This window comes from Acanthaster planci, linkage group LG05, assembly GCF_054643075.1.
Source record: "Acanthaster planci isolate LZ-2023a linkage group LG05, COTS_SCS, whole genome shotgun sequence".
In the NCBI taxonomy this organism is placed as follows: Eukaryota; Metazoa; Echinodermata; class Asteroidea; order Valvatida; family Acanthasteridae; genus Acanthaster; species Acanthaster planci.
In genome coordinates, this window is record NC_141781.1 from 5185262 (window position 1) to 5196790 (window position 11529).

The 11529-nt window shown below is 42.9% G+C and overlaps 1 protein-coding gene across 1 annotated transcript; it reads left to right on the forward strand.

The window, feature by feature from the left end:
* The first annotated feature begins 126 nt into the window (after window positions 1-126).
* LOC110989942 (gamma-secretase subunit Aph-1-like) lies at window positions 127-11252 on the forward strand. The gene is made up of 7 exons (XM_022254660.2): window positions 127-320; window positions 2434-2572; window positions 5217-5360; window positions 7137-7249; window positions 7897-8019; window positions 9169-9296; window positions 9914-11252. The coding sequence occupies exons 2-7, from the start codon at window positions 2460-2462 to the stop codon at window positions 10067-10069; spliced, it is 777 nt and encodes a 258-aa protein (XP_022110352.1). The 5' UTR covers window positions 127-320; window positions 2434-2459; the 3' UTR covers window positions 10070-11252.
* Window positions 11253-11529: the final 277 nt, after the last annotated feature.

Sequence of the window (11529 nt, forward strand, 5' to 3'; positions counted from 1 at the left end):
TTGCTAATTGATATTAAAACATCAGCATATGGCCCTTAATCTGACCAGAAAATCCAAGTCTAGAGCCTAAAATCTCGAGAAGCCAATGCTTGAAATTTGAGGAAGTCATGATTTGGAAAACGTTAGGATTAGCTTCCGGTATCTGTATGCGACCGAAGCCGTGTGACGGGACGGTGAAATTACGGTGTTCGATTCAACAACCGGAGTCTTTCTACAAAGTTTCTTGTTTTCGGTGTGTTCACAGCGCCAGTTCACAGATTTGGCATTGATGACTGAATTCTCACGGATAGGGTTTTAATATCTTTTTGAAGGTGTTTTTGGTACGTAAGCAAATAGTTTAATCCGCAGTCTACATCATTATACGCCTAGGTATTCGATGTCGTACTGTACTAACGTGCGTGACTAGACTGGTGACCGTTATGTCGCACGTCCCTTAGTAGCACTTCGCCTCTTACTGTGAAAACCGGCCAGACTTAACAATAGGCGGCGATATTATTAGGAACCTGGCGACTATACCGTCACGCATGTTAGGCAGCCTTAGTTTACTGCGGCATGCGCCATGGAATGATGGATGCATGGTCGCGCATGCCTCTTTCTTCTTCCATGTCCTCCAGGCATGACCATGCCTAGGGCTAGGCCTACTTCGAGAACTCTAAGTCACTAACTCTGTGATACTCTGTGTGACTTACAGGAGACAAGGTTTACATGGCGTTGTAACGCTATGGGTTTTTTGAATCAAATTTTTGTGGTGAAATGGCTCAAAGCCGCATCTTGGTTCGATCATTTTCGGTGGCAGGGGATAACATCACACATGGCGCAGCACATGTCGCGCGTCTCGCCCGATGTGTGTTTTCAGGGCACAGCAGCAGCTAGGACGGTTCCACGATGAAAACAACACGAGATGTCATCCCCCGCCACTGAAAACAGTTGAGCCAAGATGCAGAGCAAGTGCGGCCATTGCGGGTTCAACGCATGCGCAGGCTGATAAACACGAACGGCATGAACAGAGCGACAGTCAATGGGTGGAAGCGAGAAATTGGTGAGCAGAAATCTCATTTTTTTCAAAAATACTGCGTCTCATGCTGTTCAACTTTTGTTATCCCCTTTTTAGGAGGTACATGTATAGATTAAGCAGATATGCTGATACGGGAAAATTGGATTTAATACTTCTTACGGCTGTGAACCATTTCACCACAAAATTTCAATTCCAAAACCCTATAGCATTACAGCGCCATATAAACGTCTCCTCTAAGTCACACAGAGTATCACAGAGTTCAGGACTTAGAGTTCTCGAAGTAGACCATGCCAGGCCTGTACATTGCTGCTAGACCATGTACCAAACCCATGAACAGGGCCCTACGCATGCTCCTTCATTGATTTGACGAAGAAGTATACGCAGGGTTCTGATATGAAGTGAACAACATGCCATAGGCCTACTTAATGTAACTTGTCAAACATGTCAAGCATCAGTTCCCCTATTCTCTAGTTTGGCATGTTTTACACCTATAGCTTTGTTACGATCAGTTGATTTGTGCATTCCTTCCATTGCATTTAATGTCTCACTTTCCTTTTGTAAACAATCTTCTGTGTCCTGTCTTCTTCCATGGTCCTCTACAACCACGAATAAGATATGAAAAAGAACATTGAGAATGGTTGGACATGGGTTAATGGAAAGGGTCTACCCATGGAGGCATCACGTACATTGCAGATCCATTGAGATATAATGCCCGACATTTCCACTAAGGCTGTGTCCGAAACGGGCTTCCAGAGCTACGGCTTCCATTGGAGCGAAGACCTAGACCTAGCTCTAGACAAGAGTTTTGGATGCCGTCTTAGTCTTATGTTAAGGTCTGGGACAGTATCCTTATTAAGAGTAATGATTCATGGCGGGCACGGTAAGTTGCTTGGCATGATCGTGCGGCCGCATTGCACCATCAGTTGATCCTGTCTACAACTTTTAACTTTACCTCCCATTATGATAATATTCCACGTCTGTGAATTAGACAGAAAAGGTGAACAGCTGATGGCAGAATTATGGGCAAATCTTGCACCAAGATTGACAGATATCGCTCCAAGATCGAGTGATTCCCAAGATTGACCAGCCACACGGAACAATCACACTGCTCTAGAGCCAGGTGGAGGGAAGAGGGAGAGTTGGGAGAGGTGCTGTTGTGTTTGATGTGCCATAGTGCACCGACACGTCACATTTGAATTTTGAAACAGTTGATGGTTGCATAGTGGGTATATCAAGACGACACCAAAGCACCAGAAATGGGGGTTTGCTCACGGGTACTGTTAGGTACATGTACATACATGTACACATTGGAGAACAGCTTTTTGAATAGCCACTTGTATTATGAGGCAAATGGGGCTACATGTGAATGCGTAGTCGGTCACTTCTTAATGATAAATGCCATGTCTTTGCACTTACAGAGGGCACCGACCACAACGTTAGAAAGATGACGCTCATGCAACTGTTTGGTGCACTTTTCATTGCGTACGGACCTCCCGCATGTCTCTTCATCATCACAATCGCTCGCAACCCGTTACGGGTAATTGTCATGATCGCTGGGTGAGTCGCCATTGTTACAGCTTCTCAAGTCTTGAAGTCAATTCAAGTAACTGAATATCCAATATTTGACAATTCATTCACTCAATTTTTTAGAATTAATAAACTTATTCTTGACTATAAGGAAGTCCCCACTTATGACATGTTCAATAGCCACCATGGGGGCAAGTAGGGTTGCTTGTGCCCTGAGCGCATCTGTGTGGACAAGACTTGGGAATTTTTGTTAGCTTGAAATCTGGACAGTGTTGTAGTCGAGACCATCACAAGACCAGACATGAGACCAGACACAAGACCAGACACGAGACCAGTCACAGGTAACAGGGTGAAGAATGGCAAAGGAATGCTTTTGTTGCAGTGCATTGGAATAGGTTGCGGCTTGAACACAGACTAGACGTCTTGTGCTGGCCTTGTGCTGGTCTCGTGAAGGTCTTAAGTGGTCTCGACTACCACACTAAATCCGGACAACTCAAATTTTTTTTATCTATTTCCGTGAGGTTCAAGTTACTGTATCCGCTCTGAGCGGAACAAAAGAGGGCGTGTTTTTTTGCTACTCGCCACATAGGCACGCGTTTATAATGGAGACCAGTGGCGTGTTTGACGCAGAACACACTGAGCATGTGTGAGAACTTGATTCCTTAATTAATGTATTGTCTTTGCGTACATGCAGAACGCATGCAAGAACCCACTTGGAAAACTTACAACCATCTGTCTGTCTTTTGCCTCTTGGAGGTGCACTTCAACTCGGGGCGGATACAGTTTTACCAAAGTTCCTTAACCCTAACAGTCCTCAGTCCTCCAACAGGTGAAGGATTGAGGACTGTTAGGGTTAATTAAAAGCCGAAACCAAATGTGCACTGTACCCTGTATGTTTGCGACCAGTAGTTTACATCAACCTGAACCGTCCTGATTCCTCCAGTTTTGATACCGTTTCACACACACCCTAGGGAGTTCGGATTACAAGGGTAGGCTGGTAAAATGTTTTTCCTAATTTGTAATTTATTCCCTGATTAATCCCATCGAGGTCACAAACCCCCAGAACAATGGAAATGGTAATATATTGGCCGTAGTTGGGGGATACCTGCACAATCATGCGTCAGCTTTCTTTAAGTTTCCTTACAAGACCTTGAAATACAATTTTTTTAGCATGCAATTTTTGTAACCAAATTATTTTTTTGGCCTTTTTATTTTATTGATTTTCACTTCCTGTTCCAAATATTTGATTTTGAAAAGAAATATTCAGTTATTCAAAAATGATGAAAATCGATCAGATATTTGAATTCTCCAATATTCATGACAGCTATAACAGCTTCTTAGGATTGTTCCATTAAATTGTTGGAGAAGAATCATTTTTTGACAATCTCTCCTAGATGAGTATCTGTAAGTAATAATGAGACTTTTGGATGTCCAGGAACGAATCCACTAGCTTTCTGTCATTTTCTTAGATTAAAAGGAATGGACCCCTTTAACATTCAAAAGTTTTTACATCTGACACTCTAAGTTACATGTCTATATTGAAGAGATATTCCATTTTCCCACCAGAATATTTTTTTATCTTGTTACATTTTCTCCCAAATGCCTCCAACATTATTTGCTTCTTTGAGTTTCCCTTAGCCCTATAAACCCTCCTCAATCCTCCAAAATCCTTCGGGCAGTTTTGGAGGATTTTAGAGGATTGAGAGTGAATGGCAAAAGTGCATGGCTTATTGGGAAGGACGCCATGAGTGAAGGTCGTGGGTTAGACTTTGCGTTGTTCTTGCTCAGTCATGCATGAAATCAGCCCGATATTTCTTTCGAATCAAGCGCTCTGCTCAAGAATGCCATTCGCACTGCCTCAACATAATGACAGGAATTGCCAGAGGATTTTGAAGGATTGAGGCAGGAGGCACACATCCAAGTAACATTTTTAAGAAATTTTGGAGGATTTTAGAGGATCGTAGGAAGAATCCAATTTTTTTTCACCCCCCAAATTGGAGGATTCTAGAGGATTGAGGACGGTCCCTAGCAAAAACGGCCTAGGGGTTAGGATTAATTTGAAGGAAACTTGTGGACAACAAAGTTCCCTAAAGTTCACAGAATGTCAATGCAGCACCTGACTTGTTTACGGCCCTTTATGGAAATGTCACAAGGATGCTTATGGATCATGTACCTGTAAATAGATTTCTTTACTGAGCTACTGATATTTCAAATGTCACAAACATGTAGCTCTGGCAAAGATACATGTACATGTGCCCCTTACATGTAGGATCAACTGCTGTCTGAGAAAGAGGCAATTTGTAAGCTCACGGAATGGTACCCCTGTTATAGCTACGTGTAGACATGCCTTGTATCAGTTAGCACTCTAACATTTCAATAGCGTTACTGCTTACAGTATGTGAATGATTGGATTTCAGGATAATGACTCAGTTGAACAGACTGTGAACCTTTCAACCTCAATCAGATAAGGTCACTGCCATAAAGGATCTCGTGCCAGACCTTCCTTTGCCCCGTCTCAAATTTTCTCTGTAATTGGGAACACGTCATGAGTCCGTTATTCGGGGTAGGACATTTGCAAATTATGCCACGTGGTCGGGTTTGTTACGAGTGGAAATCCGGCTTGTAATCCCTCAATTGTCTGTTGTTTGTTTTTTCTGTTGCCGTCTCACCACAGGATGTTTTTCTGGCTGGTATCCTTGCTTTTCTCGTCCATATGGTGGTTTGCTGTGGTCCCTCTCAGGGACCAGCTAGCCTTTGGCCTGACGTTCTCGGTCCTGTTTCAGGAACTGATGCGTCTCGGATACTACAAGCTTCTCAGGTGTGTATGTTGAAGTAACTAAAATCATAAGGAGAAAAAAAAGAACAAAAACGATGCCTTTTTCACTACCCGTGCAGAAAACAAAACAAAACAAAGTACCACCCTTACCCATTGTCATTGATTAATGGTTCTTATGATGTACGCATTTTCATACATGATGACAATGAGGCCAAACAAAAAATTATTGTTTCCAACCCGACCCAACCTAGATTCTGTGTCTTTTTGTTTATAAAATTGATACAGAAATACACAATGTACCTGCGGTCCCAACCCCAGAGCCTAACATGCGAATGATCCTTCACTTTTATTACATTTTTGAAGCTGGTTGGCTGGCAGAATGGCGCTTGGTCAAGTGTGTTTGTGCCCACATAAATCTGATTTCCAAAACCAGATATTCTTTCGCCACTCACGGTTTTATTGGCATGCACATATGTATGTGCAGTCATAAATCTGTCATTTTCGCTCGTCAATTGTTACCAGTGAGTGCACCTGCACAGATTAATTGATCATCATTGCACTCTCAAAAAAGTTTGAGTGATAAAAAAAGGAAAGAATGTTTGATTGATGAAGTCTCCTCTCCTCCAGCAATGAAGGGGTCACCCTACCAATTAGGGCAATCCTTGGCACTTCTATCATAAATTCCCCAGATTGTTGAGAGCTCTCATCCATTACATGGGACCGTTTTAGTTCAACATACCATTCAGAGAATGTAACCCTCAAGAATGTATGCCCTTGGAGAGCGTTTGTCAAAAGTTCGAAATGAGCCATTTTCCCATACACCTGATTTTGCATTGTGCACTGAAAAGGTGTAAGACCTCAGCAACTTGGATCTTCTATGTGTCAGTTCAAGAGAGATTAGGGCACTCAACGTTTGAATTTGAATTGACTGAAAGCCCCTGAATGTAAGCCGCTCAAAGTCCAACCAGTAACGTGTGGCGTAGTTTCCCATCCAAGCACTGCTTCCCCAAACATTTGCCTCGTTGAAAACAACGTGAAACACCAACAGTTTCAGGTGTGCAAATCAACGGTTATTTTTTCCCTTGCCCACCTGTACAAACGTGTCATACATACTGTGGACCTCTGTACCAAAGAAGTCCACATAATACAGGGTACGATGGCATTGTGTGGACTTGCACATGTCCACTTTTCCCCTCTCTGAAAAACAGTTTCAGAGGTATTTGGGGGTCAAGGTTATCGTGGCAAAATGAAGAGGAACAGTCCAGGAAATCATCGTCAAAACTCCAGCTCTAAGCAGTTATCCTAGTGGGGGAAAAAGGAGCATTTTCCTGAAGTTTCCTTAACCACAGGAGAACAAAGGAATGTCCACACTTTGTCTGTAAAACAAGATATGATAAATCTGATACATTCGCAGGCAGAAAAATTTCAAACTTGGATGAGATCAAGTTCCTGTCTTCAGATCCATGACGTGTCTGGATAACAGCACCTCTGGATAAAGACACAGAAAGTTTCACTGGGAAACCACAAGCACATGTATTTGTATTTTCACTAATCACACAGACATTGCCAATGTTGACATGGAATCCATCCCAGAATCGCTCTATCAGTCATGAACTATTAGGGCAGGTGAAATGTGTTCTTCCTCTTTGAACTCCCTTGGTTGGGGTACGTTCTTTTCAAGACTTGGTTTCATAGTATTTGCTGAACCAGCTCTGGGAAAAGATTTCCAGACCAGCTGATGACCAAACAAGAGAAAGCTTATGTCTGTAGCAAAGCAAGATGAACGCTTCACCGTTCCCCTGTTTTGGACTGTCACAGGAAAGCCGAGGACGGTCTGCAGCAATTCAACCAGACGGGGCCACCAGACCCGAGGTCTGCTCCGAATGCAAATGGCACCACTTCAGACAGCGCACGCCACGTTTATGCATACGGTAACCGGTGCTTTCATTGTCCAACTGATAATTGCCTTGGAGAAGCACACACTACAGAAAGTTTGATGGAAACCGTGAAAAGCTGTGCTTCGGAAACCTGTTAGTGCATCCATTAACAGGTCCAACATGTATAAGAGAGGCCCGTGGCATTATGGCCTCTTCCTAAACAGAAGTGAAACAGAACCAAAGGCAATATTGCAGCTGTTTCATTTCCCATCTTTCCATATGCATGTGCATGTGAAACAACCCACAATTCAGCCTCACCTTTCCAAAAAAAAAGGCCATAAGAGATTACACAGAGAAATTTCCAATTTTGGGGGCCACCCCTTCGTCTAAAAAAAAAATTTCCCCCCGCCCTCGCCAAAAGGAATTAGTTCTAGACCTACCTTTAGTATTTCTCGCTTGAGGCTGGGTTGTTAGTGCTCCTTATTCATGACTATCCACATCATAACCTCAAATGGCTCCTCGCCACGGAATGCCTTGCAAAGAAACTGGTTTCATATTGTCCCATCTGCAAAGAGCCATGGACAGCAACACATACAGGCACACTGTAGCCGTACTCATCAGAAGCAGTTGTACGGTCGCAGCCAGTTCACAGTTTAGGGGATGCAGTTATCACAGTGTTGTTTTATATTTTTATATTCCAGTGGCTGGTCTCGGCTTTGGGCTGATGAGTGGCGTTTTGCAGTTGGTCAACGTTATCGCTGACTCCAGGGGGCCCGGAACTGTAGGGATTGATGGGGGACCATCTAACTTCCTCATCACGTCAGGTCTGCACTTGGGGAGAGATAATCCCTCGTTACATTATTATGCAAAACTTGAACCAAGTGAACTTTGAGAAGTCAATAGCTACTCCACATCAGTCAAATAGACATTAGTGTCATTCCTGATTAAGATTTCGGAACGTTGAAAAGTGGCCATTTTTCCATTTAGGTCAAAGTTCAGGTAACAGTTGTGACCGTGGCCGAGTCTGTTTTTATTCTTTGTAGGGGCTGTTCACAATACGCCTACGTAGCAAGGTGTAGAGTTGAGGGCCATGGGTACCTCCTGTGTACAGGGAAAGTTGCTTGCCTTACATAAACCAATATCAAGGCATCTGCACATTGTCAATTGTTATTATGAAGGGACTGGCATGTCGATGTTGACAAACATCATATTTTGTGATGATCACAATAGAAGCTGCACCTGTTTAAAGTGGCCAGGTGTACAGCGTTCCTACATCCTTTTTCAATGGCTTGTAATATTCCTCGAAAGCTAAAGTTTGGTAGTGCGACTGCAGTTAAAATGAACAAGCTGCCTGTCTCTTCACTAAAAGGACAATTCGAGTTCAACTTCTTTCCACCATATCTGTACAGCATGGTTTGTCCTAAGAATTGGTTGCTTATGTTAAATGTGTGTGCTGCTGAGAATGTAACGGAAATGACTGTCTCTTTGTCAAGATGTAAAACCTGACAGAACGCTGATAGATAAAAAATGTGTAAGTTTTCTTTTTTGAAAGCATTGAATGCAAGGCTACTTCACAAAACCTACGCGAGACTTTTTGGGAAAGCCCCAACACAACGGGTTGAATTCTAGGCGTGACTTGCTCTTACGAGTTGCCCTGATGACGGGACAGTGAGATGGAAGACAGATTCTGTCCCACCACTTTTTGACAAGAATTTGTGGACAGGGTCCAAAAATGATACTGTCCTGGGACGAGGAGGGGTTGACAGTCTGCGCTGGTGCCTCTGTGTACTGCATGGGGGGTCTCTTGGAGATTGTGTGTGACATGCTTACTGGGTGGGCCAAATAGGGGTGGGGTTACAGATGGAAACAATTTTTGTATGTTACATATATGTGAATGGCCCGCGTAATAGGTTGAATCCTTTTTGCTTACCTCTTCGGTGCACAAAGTTTACAGGGCTTTGATCTCTTCACAGCTTTCCTGACTATGGCGTTTGTGCTCCTTCACATTGTGTGGAACGTGCTGTTTTTCTGGGGTTGTGAGACGAAAAAGTACTACGTCAATGCGATCGTAGTGTTCTCCCATTTCCTGGTATCTGAATTGGTAAGCCTTGACTCCGTCTTTCCTCATGCAGAAATTGTTTGAATGGTGCAGCTCCTTTTTAGCTCATTTTAGTTAGTTCAAATTGTTGGGGGGGCATCATATTGTTCTAAAAGGGCATATGCATCACAGGCATCAAGAACTTGGTTTATTTTGGGATTACATCAGCACATTAGGATTTACTTGTGATGTCTTATATGCCATGCCTATTCAGAGTACATGTGGATTTGTGTGCATTCAGATGAATTTTGTGTCCTCTTTTCTCTGCTTTGCATACCAGTATATGGAGTATATGTGGATTTGTGTACATTCAGATGAAATTTGTGCCCTCTTTTCTCTGCCTTGCATACTGAGATATGGAGTAAATGTGGATGTGTGCTCATTCAGTCAAAAACTGTGTCCATTTATAACGAAAACTATCAACAATTCATGTAAACACACTGGCTTAGGTGACCTAGGCACACAGGAGTAAAACACAAAGTACATGCAACACTAGTGTTGCTGCTGTGCTCTGCATTTACAAAAGGGTGTTGCCCCTGATCAGTCGCTCCTTGGAGTCTTAAAACGGGGGACTCAGTATGTAATTCTTTCTCCCTTCCCGTGTCCCTTTCCCCCCACAGACCCTTCTGAATCAGGAGCAGCTCTATACAGTCACCCTGCCGGTGGCCTACGCCATACTCCTTGTCCAAACAGCCTGGGCCTTCATCGTCGTTGGGGGCTCGGTGTCCAGCCTTCGCAATGCCTTCAAGTGGAAAGCCCAGCGTTACGCCCTGTAAATACGCCAAGTGGATGAAAAGTAACATTGCTTGTATACTCTTGTAATACATGTAGGTTCTGCGTATCTGTATGATTTGATCTGAAAACCCATTTGAGCAAAGTTTTTATCTCTTTATGATGGACTTGCATGTTACTTCTTTTTATAGAACTTGTTAGTTGGTGTTCAAGATCATTTGTTTCACCAAGATTGGTTTCATTAGCAATATCTGTGCCAGGAAAAATTCCCTTCCGATCATGCAAGCATGAAATCCGAGATAGCTGCCAGGAGTAAGACTTATTCAAGTCAATAGTGGTCAGACGAGGAATGTTGACATCAAAACAAAAATGGTTCAACTGCTACAGAAGGAAAATTTCCTAAAGGTGGCGTTTAGAGTGCACCACAACCCATTCCCATTGACATGATGTGAACGACATCTCTATCTTGAAACTCATTTGTAATTTTGTGTGGTACACGAGTATAGTCACCAGACGGGTACTTCCTTAACTGAGTAAAGGAAATAAACTTAAACTTTGTGGCATTTCCTCTGAGTGTAACCGGAATAGATCATTGCCTCATCATATAGACCTTTATCGTGGTACTGCCATGTTTGCTTGTTCCCGGTAGACCCATTGGCAACAGTGATGCAACTTCACATACTGATTAAAGGGAACCGACTCTTCTTCCTTCCAGGCTCAGGCTGCATCCGAATCTCTCGTCTAGAGCTAGGTCTAGGTCTTCACTCCATGCGTGGAGACGTGTAGACAATAGACCTAGCCAGAGCTCTGGAAGCCCGTTTTGGACACGGCCTCAGTATGGTTACATTGCCTTGAATGATAGACAGGCAAGATGGCTGCCCCATGATAGAGGTCTATACCCTTTTTGTCTGGGTGCCTTCCATATGTAAGAATATAGGCCTGAGCAAGTTACAAAGCACCCTCTATTTTGCATCAAATAGTGATTGCTTCAATAATTAAGTAAAAGCTCTGCAATACATGTACATGCAGCCCACTATGGACGGTGTGCTGACTGTAAGGATACACTTTACCACTGCACCATTAACTGTGTAACTGTTAACAGTTTTCTGTGACGTTTTCCCTGTTATTTTTTATGTACTTTTTTGCCTTTAATTTTTTCTTAAAGTTAAAAAATAAAGATGGAGTTTATACCTATGTGTAGGTTTTAAATAAAGTTCATGCATCCTATGACTGTTGATGAACCGTTGGTGCATTATTATTTCAAAGTTACCTACCCCCTAGATTAGGGTACCTGGTCATTTGTCAGTAACCCACTTGAAATTAGCTTATACGTGGGTGGGAGCGTTAAAGCGTTATTCAACATTTGCAGGATCAACTTCAACGCGTGTCGCCAAAAATAATGACTGTGTAAGCAACAATAGCATACATCAAATGGACGGTGATATTGGTTCTGAAATTATGACCAAAATGTGTTTACTCTGTGCAGAAACAATCTCGAGCTTTT